This window comes from Seriola aureovittata, chromosome 3, assembly GCF_021018895.1.
Source record: "Seriola aureovittata isolate HTS-2021-v1 ecotype China chromosome 3, ASM2101889v1, whole genome shotgun sequence".
Taxonomy (NCBI): Eukaryota; Metazoa; Chordata; class Actinopteri; order Carangiformes; family Carangidae; genus Seriola; species Seriola aureovittata.
In genome coordinates, this window is record NC_079366.1 from 25,343,448 (window position 1) to 25,363,803 (window position 20,356).

Sequence of the window (20,356 nt, forward strand, 5' to 3'; positions counted from 1 at the left end):
ATTTGACTTTTCCTGCACGCCAGTTGCCGTTTGCCCGTGTTTCCAGTAGCTGCAGTGCAAATATTTCTGTTTGTGTCTCTGTTTGTGCTTGTTGTTGCTGTTGCTGTAGGTTCGTTTCTGACTATGGGCCGGGGGGCTACAACTGCGTGTGTCAGCACCGTCTGCTTCAGGCTCTGCAGCGGCTGAATGTCGGGCCAGAGCACGTCCGGACGTACCCACCCTGTCTGCTGGAGTGGACCGCCAATCGCAAGAAAGCTCACACTGTCCTGCACATACACTGCTTCGATGGTGCGAACACACAGACACATGCCTGGAGTAGACAAAGATTTAACTGATTTTAAATCCCTGAACTGTTTTGAGCAAAGTACTGCCTGATCTCTCACTCTCTCTCTGATGGAAAAGCATTAATTTAGTAAGCAAGTCACAAGTCTTTATGGTTAAATTAAGGTTAAATAAATGCACAGAGGAATAAACCTACAACTTAAACAACTTAGAGCAAACTCTTTTTAATTTGTATCTGCTCTTGTATTGCGTTTATCTTCAAATGTTGACATAACACACGTCTAAATCACAGGCTGCATCACTGTGGAAAGCTTTAATAAATGTCCAAGTCAGAGGACTCCATTCTTCCATTTATATTGACTCCCTTTGACTCCCGCTCGTTGACCCAGCCTCACCTCTGAACCTGAGCCCAGCACAGCAGAGTTTCTGTCTCTCTCTCATTTCTTTCCTCTCATCCAGCTAATCTGTCCTCTGTGTCCACCGAGGATTAGACAACATCTGATACCCGCTCCGGGTCACGAGCTGTGTTTGTGTCCGTTGGTGCCGGTGTCTGTGAGAATCTTCACAGACAGTCCGGGAAAGGAGGCGCCGACTTTGTTTCAGAGATACAGCTGAAACTGATTTCATTGTTAATGCCTTTCAAGATGAAAGAACACACATCATTTTAATATTTGCAGTGTGTTCTCTGCCCTTTAGGTTTGTCCCTCCTCTGTCCTCTGCACTCCTGGACAACTGGAGAAGAGATGGCCAACGACATCTTACAACACAGGTATCATCTTACTGGGAAACATGAGCACTAAATTTGTATTTGTATTTGTCTGCATTATTGTATTTTGTATGTGTATGTGTTTAGGGGTGTAGTGGAGGGCCGTCAAGGCTGGTCGGTGCTGCTGAAGGAGCCGGCCCAGTGGGTGGAGCTGGAGGGCTCAGACTTCGTTCTGGACTTGATGTCGGACCTGGAGCTCCCTGCCGACTTCCCCAAACACAGCAGCTACTTCATCATCTCTGCACAGGAACCAACCAGAGTGCGGCCCAATGCCAGCATGTGAGGCAAACACACACACACACACACACACACACACACAAAACAAAAAAGAAATGCAACTTTTTGATAATTAATTATTCATTAATTCACATATAATTAATCCATACTATAAGTGCAAAACTGCATTTGTAATTTTCATTTACAAATCATCAAGAGGCTTGCAACCCTCGCCAAGACGAGATGTCCATACACAGACACAAATTTAACTATATCATTTTTAACATTTAAACATCTGGCTTTGACAAATATTCTGTAAGTTATCACGTAGAGTCACACAGTGTAAAGCCAATGTAATGAACTCTATTAGCACCGGAGTGACCAAAAGTCACAAGCATTTAGAAAAGTAAGTTGAGGACTGTTTCACTCTTTGTCTTTTCCTGCACTGTATCGACACACCAGCATTTAGCAGCTTAAGATTCAGATATTTCCCCAAAGAGTTTGGAGGAGATCAAAAGCATTCACCTGGTGGTCAGAAACACGACTCCTAATGAATGATAATGTTGCTATATGAACTGAAAAGGTTGATGATATATCAATGTTGTGTTCACCACTTGTTTCCACTGCCCCCCAGTGGCCAAAAAGTCTGTTGTTGCAGGTTTAAGCAAAGGATTGGAGTATTCCCTCCACCACTAAATCATTTACTGACGAAGAGGCTCCAGTAACTTGAATTTTTTTTTTTTCTTTTTGTTTTACAGCAGCCTGTTGGGTGGCGGGTTTGAAATACACGATGATGTCATATCTTCAGCCTTAACGGGCTCTGATGGACAAGGTACACATCAAAGCAAGCGTATGAATCCTCATACACGTTGATGTTGATGACAGCAGACCATGAAGTTTGATTTCCTCCTCTCCTCTCCTCAGACTCGGAGCCTCAGAGAGGGATGGATCGTTATCTCGACAGCCTGTTTGACCCTGTCCTGTTTGACGGAGCTGGAGTAAGTTACATAACTCACTCACACTGACACACTTGAGCACACGAGAGGGGATGCCTCTGTACTACCGTTTGCTGTTGGTAACACTCTGTACAGCTCTATTTCTTCGGAGTGAATCTACATCATAATGAGGGTACACATTCAAATGCAGGCATCCCAACTGAGGCACAGAGGAAGGAAAGTAGTAAATACAATAAAGAAGAAAAAACATGTATAAACTAAAAACAAACAAAAATACTAATAATAATCATAATAAATTTAAGAAAAAGGGAGAAGCGTTTTGTCATTCGTACGCTGAATAACAGAAAAAAATACTTGACCAAAACTTACCTAAACTTATGAACATTATACAGGTGTCATGGCTTTGCCAATGAGAGAGACCAGATACAGTCGTTTCTACGGGTCCGGCTCCTTTTTCCAGGCTTCCTCAGCCCGGTGATCAGTATTTCAGGGATTCTCAGTATCATGTGGTCGAAGCACAGATCCCGGATTTTGTAGAATAAGAAAGGTTAGTCCTTCAGAGCGGAAGAGGAAACCCCAAATGGAGTAATACTTGTTAAAGTTTTCAGGTAATGATTCAAATAAGCTGCTTTATCTGTAATCTAGAAACTCCACCGGATGTTTTAGGCCACAGTGGAATAGAAGTCTGTATGTAGTAAAAGACAAAGCCTTGTTTTCTAATTGCCTGTGTTAACACAAGCAGAATAAGCTATATGTCTGTTTCTCTTTAAAACAGTAGGATCCTCGTTCAGTTTGGGCAGAAGTATCTACGTCGGCTCATGTAGGATGCATTACCTCTTAACACTTCACTGTTCATAAAAATCCTGATTGCAGTGGCAGCAGATGATTGTTGGGTGAGTTAAATCCTTACGTGTTTACTCGGGGCGATGGTGCAGTGAACGCTGGCCATGTTGGCTCTATCAGTCCTCAGCTGGGACGGCGACGTGGTGAATGTTAGCCGTGCTATCGGATGTGGCTGACAGGAATTAGCATGTATCAGATGTGTTCTACAGACCTCTGCCACCCAGCAACCTATTACGTTACCCAGTTACCGTAACTGTCACAGCGACGAGATCGCCACGGTGATTTCCCACCCAGGCAACGCGCGGATCTGCTTACCAGGAACTGACACTCTGGCAAATGAAGGGCTTACTATTTAATGAGACATGGCCTACAAACACACACTCCAGTGGATTTATGGGTCAGTGGCTGATTTCTGATGGAGCGGCTGCACACTCAAGAGGGAGGGATTTCTCTGATCTGACAGCCCAAAGTCCTCTCATTACACAAATATTATTCACATATTTTATCTCTCCGCGACAAACTGCGGAGCACAAATGCAGTGAATAAATAAATAATGTGCCTAAAATCCTTTTAGTATCAAATATTTACTGGTAAAAAAACAGTCTTCAAACGACCAGAGTCGCTTCTCAAACCGCTGCAGCAGCATAATCATTTTCTGTGCCACTGATCTGTGTGTTTATGTTCAAAACACATTTCCACATTTTTATAGTAAATGGGTGGCTACCATGTTGCACTGTTGATCAGCCAAACAGTTGCATATCCAGCAATTTATAAGCAAAGTGATGATTTTCTTTTTGGAACATACTGAACATCCATTCAACCGCAGAGAGATAGATGACGCTACAGGACTGGTTTGGACATTTTGATACTTGTCATCATTGTCTATTGAAACTGCTAAACCCAAGCTGAACACAATGAGTGTATATGTATGAATGAAATCAATAAATACAAACAAATATGATCAGACATTTGATGCTAGTGTGACATTTTTCGATATTCAGTGCTACAGACAAATTTCCATCAGTGCCAAAACAGTAAAGAGGTTTGACACCCAGCTCCCAGCTTAGGGTGAATCCTAATGCATTCGTGTTGTGATCGGATTTTCAGTTTTAAAGTCTTGTCTCTCCTCACAGGAAGTAGAATTGGCTGCAGGACTTTCCAGCAGGATGAAGGGAGCCGGGGGAGTCGGAGGGGGGTGGCAACAGCAGGGGCAGTCCTCTCGCCCCCCACCACCACCTGGAGGTCGGTCACAAACACAGGCTGTATCCAGAATGACTCCCTCGTTCATTCATTCTTTATTCTCACTGTAGTGACTATAGTAAATCTTTTCCTTAGATGTAGTGCGCTTTATTTCCTACATACAACCATAGACACACACTGACGCTCTGGAAGAACCTCCCTTTCTCCAGAAATGATTAGCAAGTGCAGTAAAGCAGAAACACTCAGAATGTGACTGCATGTGCGTGTTTGTGTGTCCACAGCTGTGAGAGTCCTTCCTGTGGGAGGTGTGATGTCGCCTCCTGTTGCTACGGTTGCACCTGTAACACCTGGTTCGTATCAAGTGTGAAAAGAAATATGAGGGGGAAACAAAACTCAACAAATACAATTCCCCATCCCTGTGTCTTGTTAACTGTGTTTCTCCTCCTCTCTCCTCCAGATGCTCAGCAGGCTGTTTTGGCCCAGCAGCAGCAGGCGATCGTGAACCAGCAGGCCATTATCATGGTAAACCCCCCTCTCAGGATCTGCCTCTGTTGATCTGTTCCACTGCTCTTGTTTTGGATTTCATGCGTCATTTTCTTGTCTCTTAGGCACAGCAGATGACCATGCAGGCCATGGTCATGTCAAGCCCTCCAACTTCCCCGATCACAAGCCCTCCCATGAGCCCTCTGCTCCACCACCCTCCCAGCCCGTACGCCCCCGCCAGCCCCTATACGGTCATACCTCCAAGTCCGTACGCTAACATCCCACCCAGCCCCTACGCCAACTTCACTCCCACTCCCTACGCTGCAGCAGACATCCCACCAAGCCCCTATCCTCCCACTGCTCAACCAGAACAAACTCCATCACAGCCTCAAGCGCAGCCTCCCGCTGAGCTCCAGACTCAGCCCCAAGCTCAGCCTCAGCCTCAGGCCACCCACCCCATCCCCAAACCTCAGCCAAGCTCTGCTAAAACTAACAAAACTGAGCCAGCACAGCCAAAAGCTAACCCTGCTGCACAGGTCAGTAACTCTGAGACATGCGAGAAAACAGTCCAAACGGACATGGTGCATAATGATTCAGCACTGCCAAGTTTATGAAAGATGTTGCGCTTGTTGTTGTAAACTTCAGCCAACAGGCGCAGCTTAGTTAACAAAATGATCTTTTTTGTGGAAAGAATAAAGGGTTTATTTGAAAGAAAAATAAGAACTGTGTATTTGAGATAATGAGCAGCAGCTGGTTGAACAAAAAAAAAAGCAAATCCTACATAAAACGCATCAACAGAGAGATAAGAAAGATAAGAAGTGCACTCTTTTCTCGGCCTAATCATTCAAGGGAAAGCTAGTGTACTTGAAAGTGAGACGAAAATCACCAAACAGATGTTAAACAGGACTGAGGACGTTACAGCTGTTACTGAATATGGTGCAAACTTCTTTTCATTTTTCAATCCAATATTATTATTCAATAGTTTTGATTCATATGACATTGTGATGTTTTCATACACACTGCACATTGTTTTTTCGTGCTACAGGTAAATTTTATTTAAAGCATTTCAGTCGAACCATTTTAGTGACAAACCTGAACATTAACATGCAGTTCACTGCAACATGAATGAATCAATCCTCGCACCAAAGATGCCAACAAAATAAAAATCATCATGCTGAACTGCAGATTATCACTTCCTCATATTTCTTTGACAAATGAAATGTGCTGAGTGTGTTCACCCCTTTCCCTTGCTCTGACATTAACCTTGTTGAAAGAGACAAAATTTAATATCTGGAGAAACCTTGAGTGAAAAACACTGTGACTTTTTCAGGTTCAGTCAGGTAAGGACAGCGTACCTCGGAGGAAGGCTCCAGGCGTCCCCATCGACAAGGACAAACCAGCCAGGAAGTTTGGTAAGAGGCAGAGAGAGAGAGAGAGAGAGAGAGAGAGAGCAATATTTAAGAAAAGCATAATTTGTTATTGTATGTGTTATTTTGTGTGTGTGTTTTAGCCCCAGTGGCGACGTCTCCGCCGCCCCCTGCTGGAGAGGTGGTGAAGTACTCAGCTCGGTCTTCAGAACGCATCGTCCCCAGCCAGGACATTCAAGGTAGCTGAATTTAAAAGCATAAAATGATGAAGTCATGATCTATGAAATGGCTTTATACTGAATGATGGTCATGTAGTTGATAAACTTATTTGCTTTCAGCAGACACATTAGTTGGTATCTATGGATTTAAAACAGTGAGAGAGAAGATGATGCTCATATAATTTATTATATTTTAAAGAAATCATCAAAAGATACAACTCACCACCTCCACCACCAGATGCACTGCCACCTGGCAAGAGGTGAGATCTCACGCACGCACGCACACACACACAAAAACACACACACACACAGATGAGGAGTTAGCGCAGTAGATTTTCGCCTGTAAATACAGCACAGCAGTTGATGCTATCTTCAGTCACAGACTTAGCTGTACACACGACGATAACAAACCACCTACAGATACTGTCTGTGGTGTCATTGCTCGCAGTGAGCACACAGCACCAGAATGATTTTATTTACACACAAACAACACAAACACACAGGTTCGACATTTGTATTTGGAAAATCCTGCAGAATGTGCAATGTGCAGTGTTGACACTGACTGCATGTATTTAGGAGACCGGAGGGGAAGTTTAAGAAGAAGCAAACCCCTCGTGATGAAGCTTTACAGATCCTCAAACCCCAGATGGACCACCCTCCTGCTCCACAGGTAAACACACGCGCACACACACACACACACACACACACACACACTCACACACACACAAGTGCCAGAGAAATGCTCAAACACCCCGTCAAATATTTTTGTATAACAGTGACAGTTGAGTAACAGCTGTTGTGTCTGTCCAGCCCAAACGCCCTGTTACCCCCTCACCTTCTGCGTCTGCGATGAAAGAGGTCGGAGTCAAACCCACCAAGAGTATGAAGACAAGAGCGCCTGATCGTCCTCTCCCCAAACCCCCCCCAGGTACACACACATGCGCTCCAAGTACACAGTTCACTCATCCACATATTCCAATGCAGATTCGGCTACATCACTTTGCTGTGTTAAAGGCATCCTGTGGAGGAAGGCTTAACAATTAATCGAAATATTATCAAAATCTCAATATGGCCAAATGCAATACCCAAATCACAGGAGCTGCATTTCTTTTTGTGATAAAGGTAAAATGTGTCACAACAGACCTTAAATGAAGCGATGCGGTGTTACAGAGACGCCCCAGCCTACTAATCATATTATCCACATGCAAAGGAACAAGCTTGTTGGATACAAGCCCAGACAAAAAGTCACATCACCATCATTTTTATATTTTTCCAGTGAAAATGAAATGCAGAAATGATAATTCCAACTGAAATCATGAGTCATATCACAATATTTTTTTGCATATTGTTCAGCCGTACTGTAGAGCTTTCACAAGGCCAGTGTATGTACAATGAACGGCCTAAAGAATGATGTTGACTGCGTGTCCCACCTCACAATGAGCTTGAAACGCCTGTTTTAATCGTTTCAAACGTTCTTCTTTTTTCTGGTCGTTATCAAAAAACAAAACCAATCATATACAATTATGAGCTGTGTGTCACGACTGAGTTGCCAGGCTGCAACAACAAACGTGTTTTTAGAACATCTGCATGCACCTGTACCTTTGCCTCACGTCCGTCTCCTCCCAGAGGGAAGCAGGAGTGTAAATACATCGAGAAAAGCAGTGAGAAGCCATGAAACTGTCCCAGAGCAAGACACAGAGTGAACATGTAGCATGCTCAGTTAATACAGTTCCGTCTCATAAGCGTGTTGCGTAGAAAAAGACTGAAACTACAGTGTAATCTGATGCGTTTGATGCAGTTTCTCGAGAGCTCCCAGTGGAGACAGAGACTATCCAGACACAGCTTCATCAGAGCGCCAACGAAGAGCACTACACCTACACCAACGTCTCCTGGAGACTGTACCTCAGGAAGGAGGTGTGTACATACAGAAATGCACAACCCCACAACTTTCAAACTGTTTTCTATTGTGAGTGTTTTTTTGTTTTGTTTTTTACAGGTTTTCTATCCCAAAGACAGCTTCAACAATCCTGTGGTGCTGGACCTCATTTTCAAACAAGTAACTTCAAATAAAGTGGAATTTATCGATGAGAATAAGGATGAATTTGTCCATATACATGCTATCTTTTTTAATTAAATACATTTCTTAAATCATTGAATTTTTATATGTTTCACAAATTGTGCCCCATATTTTCGATTTTTCTGACAACAGAAAAAATCATAGAAAGATCAAACTAAATTATTTCTAACATCACCTCTCCTCTCCTCTTCTCTGTTCCCTCCCACAGATAGTGAATGACACTCTGTCAGAGGCGTGCGTTCGCATCACCCGGGATGAAAGGCAGAAAATGAAAGCTCTTTTCGGTAGTCTGTCTGTTCTTCCTGGAGACATGTTTTTTCTTTCTTTCTTTCTTTTTGCACTGTATGCTCTTGTCCAAACACATCTCCTTGACATTCATTGAGCTCATGTGTCTGTGTGAATGGCAGCGAAACATGGAGTTGAACGGAATATGGATCCAGTGGAGGAGCATGTGAAGAAAACTGTTGTGACCGCCGCCAGGGAAACCTGGGAAATATACTTCTCCCGGCTCTTCCCTGCCTCGGTGAGGGAGGGAAATCTTTAGAGGAACATAATTACTGAGTGTGTTACTTTCATTTTTATTAATCCTCTCTATGTTTACATGTGTCTATGTGTGTGTGTGTGTGTGTGTGTGTGGTGTGTGTGTGTGTGTGTGTAGGGTAGTGTAGGAACAGGTGTGCAGGTGCTATCAGTGTCGCACAGTGGGATTAAGCTGTTGAAGACGGTGAAAAGCAGTGCTGCAGCTCCAGACTACTTCAGAGTCCTGCGACCGTACACGTATGTGATGTTTTGTTACATTTTTGTTGTTTGGATTACAATATAGGTGTGTCATATCAGTTTGTGACTGGTCAGGTGAGTTTTCATTCACATATTTGCACATTGCAGTACATTTTTAATAAGGTTAATTATTGTTTTCTACTACTGCTGTTGCTTTTTCATGTTATACTTGTGTGCTTTTATTTCATATCATACACCATGCTGTATTACATTACTTTTAGTACTGTTATGACTTGTCATATAAAGACTGTGATTGTTATAAATCCCACATTGTTAACTGTTAATGTGAATGTATATATGTGTGTGTGTGTGTGTGTGTGTGTCGCACTGTGTTTTTTCAGCTATGCAGATATCTTGTTTGTAACCATCCCGTCTGAGAACATGCTGGAGTTCAATCTGACCAATGAGAAGCTGATCCTTTTTTCAGCCAAGGCACCACAAGTCAAACACCTCATAGACACCTTCATCAGTGAGATCAAACGGGTACAGCACACACACACACACACACACACACACACACACACACACACACTTTCCCTGTCCATAATTATGAAAACTTAAAGTTTAAAGAGGAAATTAACTCTAAAGTTAATTTGCTACACACACATCTACACACATCACTTCCAGTCCAATTTGAGGAAAAGAAAAAAAAAGAAGCAAAAACCCTGCAACACTCTGTTGAGTTGAGTTTGAGAGAGAGTTTTTGGTGATACAGGAAATCAGCAGGCTTCGCGGAAAGTGTGAAAATGCAAAACCTACAAACACTTTAGATAAAACCTCATGTAACAGTGTGGCTGTTATGTAATTGTGCATTTCTTCTTCTTTCTTCCTCTCAGGACTCAAACTATGTGATTGCTGAACGTAACTTTGTCACTGACGACCGCTCGATGCTCAATTTCCATAAAGGCGACATCATCAGGCTGCAGGTTATGGACGGGCTGGAGAAAGGTGACACACTGTACATGTAGTGGACATCCTGTTATCTCATGAGTGAATCTTTGATCTAAGTGTGTGTTTGTGTGTGTTTTGCCCTGTGTGTCTCCTCTAGGTTACAGCTACGGCTGTGTGGTGAGGAAGAAGGTGGTGTTTTTGGAGGAGCTGAAGAGAGACACTCAAGACTTTGGTGAGTGACCTGATTTAAAATCAGATCAGTCATCATCATGTTTCTTGCATGTGGTAACCAGGTGTTAGCATCACGGCCGAGGCCCTAAAATAAACAAGGTAACAATTCAAGCTGACAGCTTTGAGAGATTTACTAACCTGTGCTGGGTCTGAGTACCCTGGAGGTATGGTAGTATTTTACGTCAAGGAGAAATAGGTGCGGTGATGTTGACATTGCCTGCGGCGCCCTTTAAATACAATATTGTATCAGAAAATTATTTTCCTGATGGAAGAGGGCGATGCAATTTGAAAAATATTGATTCATGTCACTTCTTGAGGACATGAAAGATGAAAAAGTGTCACAGATGAGGAGAAGTCACGTCAAACACATACTGGATAAGACAGAGACTCCGATGAAAATGCACCTGCATACATATTTGTAATTTGTTGTGTTATTTTTTTCTTTCAATTCTGAAATTTGGACTCTGAATATAATGCCTATAACTGAACCTTATACTTGGGTTGTCATCATACGAGTTGATGAGATCTGTGATCATCTGTGATTGGATAAAAATGTTTTCCTGTATGAATCTTGATGGTATTCAGTGTGAATGTAAGATCTGAGAATCATACGACATGGAATTTTACATCAAGTATTTGTGAAAAAAAATCAAAGGATGTGTGAATAATAACAGCAAATCAAATTTTGAGAACTCCCCTCCCATCTTGGGACAAACAGCTGGTTCCCACTATTTAAGGCACTTCAGTCCAGTGAGGCGCAGCGCACCAAGCTGTAACCACAGCACTGACACATTATCACCTCATTAAGTTTGTATGGCATCATGTCGGCAAACAGTGGCCAATTTACACATTCGACAGACACAGAGAATTATTGGCATCAATTTGGAGTCATGGTTTTCTGCCTCATCTAATCAGTCCTTTACTTTTAGCTCTGTTTTGGCCCGACCAACTCTGAGCTTTAGCTGCGAAATGCTCCACTGTGTTCACTGCTGTTTGGTTCTGGGCATGTGGTTCATAGTGGATTATCAGGTGCTAGTCTGTTGCCGGCTAGAAATGGTTGATGACAGTGAACCAAAACAGTAACAGCATAAAAGATGCTGAAATGCTGCTTAGACCTGAGGGGAACTGCAGAGCCGGGTGATGAATTCACTGTGGATTCAGGGGGAGATTAGGCATGTAGAGGTTGTAGCTAATTAGGGTTACCCTTCAGGGAATTAAAGTAAGTCAATACGATGTCCTCACAAGTGACAGAAATAACCATGGGTATAGTATCTATGATTAAACCAGAGGCTGCATTATGTGGCAGGTTATCAGTATAGCTGTAGAGGTGAGTTAGGTCTTGTTAATGAGAAAGAAAAGCGTGACGATAACAATCTGACTTTAAATGAAGGGCTGACCTGCTCTGAGAGACAGGGCTGATAGTGATCAGGACCTAAAGTGTTTTTTTAACCTTTATTTACTCAGTGTAGTTTCACTGAGAGGCAGCCTTCCTTTTACAAGAATGCCCTGATCACATTCACATACACACATTCACACCTGGAAGCTGCCCAGTACAGCGACAGTCCGACCTGCTGGGCACGGAGCAGCTCCACTGGTAATCAGTTGGGGGTTAAGGGCCTTGCTCAACGGCACCACAGTGGTGTTGATGAGGGTTGGATAAGTGCTGCTCTTTCACTTTTCCCACCCAGATTTAATCCTGCCAGTGCAGATATCGACCCGCTGACCTTCCAACCAGGTGTGTGTGTGTGTTTGTATACCTGCATGTTGTAATCCCTCTGCTCTGTGTGTGTGTGTGCGTGTGTGCGTGTGTGTGTGTGTGTGTGTGTCAGGCTGGAAGTTTGGCGCCGTGTTCGGCCGCTCCGGTGCGTTCCCGGCTGAGTGCGTCCATCCCGTCGCTCCTCCTGACTTCCTGTCGCTGCCACTGGACCGTAAGACGGAGCCTCGAGGAGGAGCGGGACAGTTTGCTGTGTCATCAGCTGTGGCTGTTGCCGTGGCGTCCACCATGGCTGCACATGAGATAGATCAAACGATTGAGGTACACAGGCACAGACACACACACACACACACACACACATGCAGATGTTTTTTTGTCTGTCAGTCAAACTTAACAGAGCGTCAGGTTGTTTTTCACTGTCATCCTTTGCCTTTCAGAAAGTTTCTCTTGATGGCTTTGCTGACGGAGATCTGGATGAGAGGACCCTGCAGGACAGTAAATATGACATGTTGGAGTTTGCCAAGAAGTTCTTCAGACAGGCACCAAGCGGGAAGGGGTGAGACAATAAACAGGAGACAGTAATGAAGTACATTTATGCTACTTTATACTCAAGGGTGAAATATTTTACTTTTCATTCCACTACATTTACTTAACAGCTTTGGTCAATAGTTATTTTGCAAATCAAAATTTTACATACAAAACATATCAGTAGATTATAAAATATGACATACCTTTACAATATAGATTAAACTTCCCAACACTATATAAAGTAGTTAAAATCATCTCCAGCCCAACCAACCTCAACTGAAGCTCATGTCAATCAGGAGAGACTTTTATCGCCATGTGCAAAACAAGAGAAGAAAAGTGATATGAGAGTCTTTGGCGATTAGACCCCATTGTGATGTCATCATATTTGAAAAGGGGGTTAGGCTGTGCAGGGTATAGGAGACCTGGATGTGATGTGTAGTGGACTCGAACTGGTACTGGATATGAAGACTGGAGGTGGATGGGGTGGAGGAAGGCTGCAACAATATGCACTCAAATTACAGCTGAGATTTTGGGAATATCTGATTGGTTACCGAAAACACCCGAAGACAACTGATTACAAGAAGTGGGGTGAGAGAGGGAGAGAGAGAGCGACAGTGTTTTTATAGTGTGGCATCACTTCTTTTATTTAAGTATATTATTTCAATTCTTTTTCCAACACTGTAGAAATCTAAAAGCTTCACTTTGTGACTGATTTTGTTATTAGAGATTCCCTGAAGAGCAAAATCAAGAGCAGAGACTCCAGGGAGCCCACTGAGATGATCAAGTTCTCTAAGGTGACTTTCATGTTGGTCTAACTTAAAGCATCTTAACGCTCTATCTTCTCACAGCTCCAGGTGGTTTTGGGCCTATTAAGTTGTTGATATGATTTTCTCCATGTCAGACCCCGTTGACCGAGTCTCTGATAGAGTTCACCGATCCAGCCATGAACCGTGTGGCAGCTGATCTCTTCCTGTGTAAGTTCTCACCTTCTCTCCTCGTCGTATTACAATGCTCTTGTTACATCTGGGCTCCGATTCATCCTCCGTTAAAATGAGATGATTATGTATCAGATTGTAAGCGCTGTGAGGGAAACTAGAATCTTATCTACAAAGTCTGCTAATTAAAAAGAAACATTAGTGTTGACTGCTGTGTGTGTCTGGATGTGTATTTTGTGTAGCGGCGATGCGTTTCATGGGCGATTCGCCGCTGCGGGGACTGACAGAACAGGAAGTGGTCAGCACTTTCCTCAAGGTAAGTACACACACAGTTATTTTGTAGGCTATTTTCTCTTTGACAGTTTTCTAATGTGTGTGTGTGTGTTTGTGTTTGTGTGTGTTTGTCCTCTTCTCAGCTCATAGGAGAGTTCACCTTGATGAGGGATGAGGCTTACTGCCAACTCCTCAAACAGCTTACAGCTAACACCAGCTCCAAAGCGTAAGTCTACTTGCCACAAACATACACACTACAAACACACAACACGTCCCTTTGCTTCTCTCTCTCTCCTCTGAGCCTGCGAGTGTGTCTGTGATCTCTTCTTTCGCACAGCGATAGTTGCCAACGAGGCTGGAGGCTACTGTACATCCTGACTGCGTACCATCGCAGCTCTGAAGTCCTCAAACCCTTCCTACTCAAATATCTGCAGCAGGCCTCTCGCAGCGCTGGGGCACAGTATCAGGGTAAAAAACACACACAAACACACACATTATCACCGAGTGTAAATGTGCTGTGCACATTACCAAAGCAGCTAGCATGTGATGTTTTTCTTTGAATGTGTCAGGCATAGCTAAAGCATGCGAGCAGAACCTGAAGAAGACGTTCCAGTATGGTGGCCGCGTCGTTCCACCCAACAGCATGGAGCTGAAGGCCATGATGGTCAGTGCACTGGTGGAGGAAGAATTCAGATCCTTTACTTAAATCAAACTAGTAATATCCACAGTGTAAAGTAAAGGAGCAGAAGTGTCATGAGATGTAAAGGCACCCATTATGCTAAATAGCCACATTCAGGGTACTGAATATTATGTATATTATGTTGTTATTATCATTATTAATGTAAGCAGCAAATAAATGCTGTAGCTGATCAAATTGAAGCTCATTTTTAAGGATAAGGCTGACGATATTCCCTTTTTTCTCTTATTGCCAACAAATCCCATGAAAGGACCGAAACCAACAATAAATTAATTCTACTAACAAGTATTGTCTGTGCATCCAAAGCTGATTTAGCTTATTCCTCTGTGCCACAGAGCTTCATTGTTGCCCAAAAACCATTAAAAACACACATCAATGAGTCACAGTGTTGCAGAGAATATGCACGGGGTGACATGTTCTTTCATTGTGATCAGCCACCCAACCACTGCAGCCTGGAAATAGTCTGCAACAAATGCGCTGTGTGCTCCTTTAGTGTCCAGCTGCTTAAGGAAATGAAAAAAATATTTTTATTTAGGAAGCAGACGGCTCGGGGCTGAAGACCACAGACAGAGCAGTTGAACTCTTTATTGATTTTGTTCTTTTTGTAGGATTTGTTGACAATAAGAAAACCATAGTATATCTCCATTCTTATCGTTGAACTACTTTACATAATAATATTCTATAATAATGAATCATATTTAGTAGCAGAATCTCAAGTTTTCCAGTAGCTGTACTTAGATTATTAAGCCTTAGTTATTTTCCACCACTGTGTATGTAGGTTTTGGAGTCTATATATCACATGAGTGTGTGTCTGTACCTCCTCAGGCGGGACGAAGTTCAAAACGTCAGCTGTTTCTCTTTCCTGGAGGCATCGAACGTCACGTGAAAATCAAGACGTGCTCTGTAGGTGTTCAGCTGCTGTTCCCCAGTAAAGTTATCTATGACGAGAACTGGGTCCTCATAGACGTGTGTGTTCATACTGTCGTTGTGTTTTTCAGGTCGCCCTGGAGGTGATTGAGGAGCTGTGCTATGAGATGGGTTTACACAGACTGGAGGCCATGGAAGAATATGCCATATTTTTAGTCACCAACAGAGGTGTGCTTACACACATCTAGTTCTGCCTCTCTGTCTCACACACACACACATACACACACACACACACACACACACACACACGATTAATGAAGTGAGTCAACTCTTCTTCTTGCCAGTGAAGCCAAAGTCACTCATGTTCATGAGTCCTGATAGTGCTGACAAAATAATGAGAGATTTCGGACACAGATACCACAACACTGAGTCTCTGCCAATAAAAATTACCACAACACACATTTACCTCTTTATTATCTACTGATGTATAAGAGTAAATAACAATAATAATAATGAGACATGATGCACACATTTTAAAATACTTACATCCTATAAGTGAATAAATGAAGGAACCTGCTTGTGCCTCCTCATTTCTTCCAACTAAGTTTGTAGCTCCATCTTTTTTAATTGGTGCTTGTTGCTGTTTGTTATAATCCTCTGCATGACACCTCAGCTTGTTCTGCTTTATCAGGCTTTCATTGTTGAAAGCTCCAGCACTGATTTCACTCAGATAGCACACTTTGCATTCTGTTGTTGTTGTTTTCTTCCTCCTTTGGCGTTAAATATCTCCACATGATAACAGCTGTCAGCTGCTCTTGCATCTATGCTATTCAGAAACACAGCAGGTCGCACAACATGTGATTATACAAATATTAACATGACTTTTCAGGGTTTGTATGTCAGTAGTTTGTATTGGGCTGTCACTTTTTGTGACCCTGAGCATTGGACTGATAATCCTGCCTAGTAACAAATATGAATTCTTGATCTAAGTAAGTATCATATTCACATCTCTGTGTAATAAATAATCTTATATTTGTGTGTGTGTCCAGGTCAGAGTGTGCGTCCTCTGAACAAACACGAGTACATCCTGGATGTTGCAACAGAGGCCGAGTTAGTCGACCACAACTTCAGTTTTTGGTTCAGACGAGTCGTCTGGACTCAGCCGCTCAAGTTTGAAAATGAGCTTTGTGTCACGATGCATTATAACCAGGTACGACAGTTGACGTTTCACACACATGCAATCTATCTGTTGTATACATGCCTGTATGTGTATTTAATATGTATGTATGTTTGTGTGTATATGCAGATCCTGCCGGACTACCGTAAAGGCCTGCTCAATGTTCTTCCACATGGAAAAGTGAGCGATCAGCAGTTTCACCAGATTACCAAACTGGCAGCTTTGCAGCACAGAGCCAAAGACGTCATCTTCATCCCCAGCATGTGAGGAAAAAGTAGTTTAGGTGTTCTCTCTATTCAGCCTCAAAGTAGATTGTTGTAAAATTTAGTCTCCAATTTCAGTGATCAAATGATAGAATAATATGAAATAGTCAAAGTTTTTTTAAATACAAAATATTGTCATCGTTTTACTTTATTAATCACATCATCGCTTGGGTCCTAACCCCCAATTCACCAGAAACTTTAACTTTCTCAACTGTTAAAACTCTCATGTTGTTTCTTGCTCCTACTGTTGTTATCAGTCTCTGTGTCCACCCACGCACACAGAGCCAGCAGCAGAACAGAGCAGCTCACAGAGTCCTGGAAAATTGTTTTGAGAAATACTGGAAATCACTGAGCGAAGCAGACTTGTGTTTATCTTAGATTGTGTTCCTGTTGCCCTCTCCCCCAGACACGAATTATCGGAGTACATCGCCACGCCTCTGTTCAAAAAGCAGCCACCCCAGCAGTGGGTTACCATGGTGACGCAGCACATGCAGCAAGTACAGACCCTGAATCCGCACCAGGCCAGAGCACAGTTTCTGGGTGAGATCTCTGTTCACATTAAGAGGAAGCAACGCAGGTTAAAAAAGGGGATTCTTCATGCGGATCATCTGTATCTTCTGCACCATGAGTGGACAATATAGATAAAACTCTCTGTCACTGTACATGTACTTTTATATTGCAACATATATATTGTGATATGGTATATTTTTAGAAAAATAAGTGAAATTTTAGGAAAAGGAAAAAAAAGTTTTTTTTAGTTAATCCAACAAAATAAATACCCAACAACTGCAGTTTATCTCATCAATGCAAAAATCATTTTTAAAAATCCAGTATTGTCCTTTCTAATTTTTAACAAACAAACAAACAAAAATAACAAAAAGGTATTGTTCAATAACAATAACTAACTCAAAATAATTAAGGGTATTTGATAAAACATGAAGATAAATATATAAACAACACAAACAAACAAAGGATTTAACAACATAAAGCAAACTCTCTCAGCTACTGAATCAGCTATTTCCATTAAATCCAACAAGTTACTCTAAACTATAAAATTCATTTCCTTAAATTACACAGGAACACAGGTTAACAATTCTCTGAACCACACCGATGCAGAGGGACTTTCTAAAACAGTATGATAGATTTATTGGCTGCCATTGTTATTCTGTGAAATGTTTTGATACTATTGGTCAGGGATGTTATTTTTTTAAATGTTGGGAAGCTCCTCAAGAACCAGGAGACATTATATCCCTGCACGGGCTGAGTCGTGCTGAACTTGATGTGTGAAATTGTTGGACTGTCCCTTTAAAAAAAGTCAGTTTTTTTTGTCCTGTTCATGTAGTGCTTCCTGTCGCACAGTAAAAAAGTGACAATCTGTGCTGACTCTTAAATTCTGTGTATGGGTGGGTGTGCGCAGGCCTGGTCAGTGCGTTCCCCATGTTCGGCTCCTCGTTCTTCTACATCCACAGCAGCAGCTCCACCACCTTCTACGCCCCCTGTATTGTTGCTGTCAATCAACATGGTCTTCACTTCCTGCACAAAAATACACACGTAAGGAGCCAGACACACACACACACACACACACACACACACACACACACACACACACACGATCGACAGGCAATGATATGACTCAGCTCATCGTGACTGAAACATGAGCGCAGAAGTAGAGTCACATAGCTGCAGTACACAGAAGTGTGTTGTAATGTTTGGACTCTGTGGCGCAGGAGCCGATGGCAGTGGTCCCCCTGGTGGAGGTGCAGTCCAGCCGCACCCAGAGGCCCACTGCTGGAGCCAGTTACCCGTATGTAGACCTCAGCCTGGGGGACATGAACACACAGCGGGTCATTCAGCTGCAGCTGGAGCAGGTATTACGCAAACACCACAAACAAGGACACAGTTCAGAGGCCACATGTAACCATTTTCACGGGAGTCGGCGTGTTTCGGTCTCTGTGCTGATGCCGGTTGTGTTTGTCCACAGGGCCTGGAGTTGTGTCGTGTCATCGCCATGCAGGTGGAAAACATGATGTCAGTGCGGGAGAAGAGGCTCACCCTGCCACCCAGTGAAATCACCATGTTATAACACATGCTCATGCTTCATTGTACGCACACACTTGTATAAACATACACACACATACCTGTAGATGAAACCTGTAAAAATAGCCTACCTCTTCTTGCCTTCAGGTGTTTGTTGTGTGTAGCTCACACACATAGACATTAATATTATATGTGAATACATAAGTGTACTGTACTGCATATACTGAACAAAGTGCTACCTAGAAACCGTGAATGTCGATATTGATTTATTTTTTCTCTTCAGGTTAACACTTTGATAATTGCACTTACTCCTGTATTTTTAGTTTATTTAACATTAAATAGCTTTTATCTGTGTAGAAGCTGTTAATGGACCCTGAGGGAGCTTCACAGGCCTGTGCCTTGTCATTACAATGTTTTATAACTGACATGTTTTTTTATTTTTTTATTACTGCTGTTGACTGTAAAACTTGATGTTAGTGTAAACCATTGTTGTATTCAACCAATGTTAACGTATAAACTTGCTTATTTTGTACAAAATATTTTATCTAAATAAAATAAGCAATTTTAAAGAGAGATATGAGCACTTCTACATTCAATTATTAAAATGATTAAACAATGTTAAAATCAAGTATTTGATTTTAAGCTGTATCTGTATAAAATTGCACAATTAAATGTTTTGATAGGTATCAATAATTAAAATCAACATAGTTCATGAAATAATTATTTTAATGAACAGTGTCCCAGTTGGGTCAGCCTGTAAGTTTTTTATTTCATTATTAATTATTTTTCATTTAACAATCTAACTAATCACTAAATGTATAAAATGCCAGAAATATTCAGATACAAGTGTAGATGACCTTATTTACATTTTTAATTATTATAAAATATGTATATACTATTTGCTGATTTTCTCTACACTGTAGATATTAAGTATATAAATAAAGTGCAAATGCAAATACAACAAGCACACACACACACACACACACACACACACCATGCCATATGCTGTATATACATGCTCACAAAAAACACACACCTACAAATGATTTTTCTCTAATGATGAAGAGTCAATCAGACTGGAGAGACAATCCTCAACTAAGAACACACACACACACACACACACACACACACACACATACACACACAGGGCACTTTATTTACACTTAACTGTCTATCATGTATTTATTTGTTAGTGTTTTTAATTTGTGTAAGTGTATTCATTTTTTATTGTCCAGTACCTTGGCCCTAGAGAAATGTCTTTTCATTCTGCCATGTGTGACAATATATGGTTAAAATGACAATAAAACTTGATTTTATTTCTTATGATTATGATTATGATTATTATTATTATTACATATGGATAACCACAACCAGAAAAACTCGTTGGCCCTTAAGTGTGAACTTTATGGAGGTAAATAAGAGGTTAGTGGGACAAAATTAGCAGTAGTCTGGCATGTCCCCTCAAGACTCCCAAACTGGGTTTTTGTGTCCTCCTATGGACGCCCAGGACACATGATAGTCCCGCCCCAAACTGGCAGGTCACCACTGAGCATGCGCA

At 42.0% G+C, this 20,356-nt stretch overlaps 1 protein-coding gene and 1 long non-coding RNA gene across 2 annotated transcripts in view; one reads left to right on the forward strand and one right to left on the reverse strand.

Annotated features, from left to right (window-relative positions):
• Positions 1-20,121, forward strand: part of LOC130167068 (unconventional myosin-XV-like) — a 35,707-nt gene extending 15,586 nt beyond the window's left edge. The window contains exons 31-68 of the mRNA XM_056373037.1: positions 110-288; positions 979-1,051; positions 1,136-1,327; positions 2,023-2,096; positions 2,189-2,262; positions 4,197-4,305; positions 4,545-4,613; positions 4,721-4,785; positions 4,872-5,282; positions 6,077-6,158; positions 6,257-6,352; positions 6,531-6,591; positions 6,908-7,001; positions 7,142-7,259; positions 8,130-8,245; positions 8,328-8,387; positions 8,617-8,692; positions 8,816-8,931; positions 9,067-9,185; positions 9,527-9,668; positions 10,022-10,133; positions 10,234-10,308; positions 12,137-12,342; positions 12,459-12,577; positions 13,274-13,343; positions 13,451-13,523; positions 13,727-13,800; positions 13,901-13,983; positions 14,095-14,225; positions 14,327-14,421; positions 15,280-15,357; positions 15,453-15,549; positions 16,371-16,531; positions 16,628-16,761; positions 17,168-17,301; positions 18,179-18,312; positions 18,489-18,629; positions 18,743-20,121. Of these exons, the coding sequence (XP_056229012.1) occupies positions 110-288; positions 979-1,051; positions 1,136-1,327; positions 2,023-2,096; positions 2,189-2,262; positions 4,197-4,305; positions 4,545-4,613; positions 4,721-4,785; positions 4,872-5,282; positions 6,077-6,158; positions 6,257-6,352; positions 6,531-6,591; positions 6,908-7,001; positions 7,142-7,259; positions 8,130-8,245; positions 8,328-8,387; positions 8,617-8,692; positions 8,816-8,931; positions 9,067-9,185; positions 9,527-9,668; positions 10,022-10,133; positions 10,234-10,308; positions 12,137-12,342; positions 12,459-12,577; positions 13,274-13,343; positions 13,451-13,523; positions 13,727-13,800; positions 13,901-13,983; positions 14,095-14,225; positions 14,327-14,421; positions 15,280-15,357; positions 15,453-15,549; positions 16,371-16,531; positions 16,628-16,761; positions 17,168-17,301; positions 18,179-18,312; positions 18,489-18,629; positions 18,743-18,844 (4,345 nt within the window). The 3' untranslated portion in view covers positions 18,845-20,121. The remainder of the gene's footprint in view (positions 1-109; positions 289-978; positions 1,052-1,135; positions 1,328-2,022; positions 2,097-2,188; positions 2,263-4,196; positions 4,306-4,544; positions 4,614-4,720; positions 4,786-4,871; positions 5,283-6,076; positions 6,159-6,256; positions 6,353-6,530; positions 6,592-6,907; positions 7,002-7,141; positions 7,260-8,129; positions 8,246-8,327; positions 8,388-8,616; positions 8,693-8,815; positions 8,932-9,066; positions 9,186-9,526; positions 9,669-10,021; positions 10,134-10,233; positions 10,309-12,136; positions 12,343-12,458; positions 12,578-13,273; positions 13,344-13,450; positions 13,524-13,726; positions 13,801-13,900; positions 13,984-14,094; positions 14,226-14,326; positions 14,422-15,279; positions 15,358-15,452; positions 15,550-16,370; positions 16,532-16,627; positions 16,762-17,167; positions 17,302-18,178; positions 18,313-18,488; positions 18,630-18,742) is intronic.
• On the reverse strand, positions 581-3,362 carry LOC130167070 (uncharacterized). The gene is made up of 2 exons (XR_008827225.1): positions 2,590-3,362; positions 581-1,287 (listed from the first exon to the last, which is right to left on the reverse strand). It is a non-coding gene; the product is annotated as an uncharacterized LOC130167070 (long non-coding RNA).
• Positions 20,122-20,356: the final 235 nt, after the last annotated feature.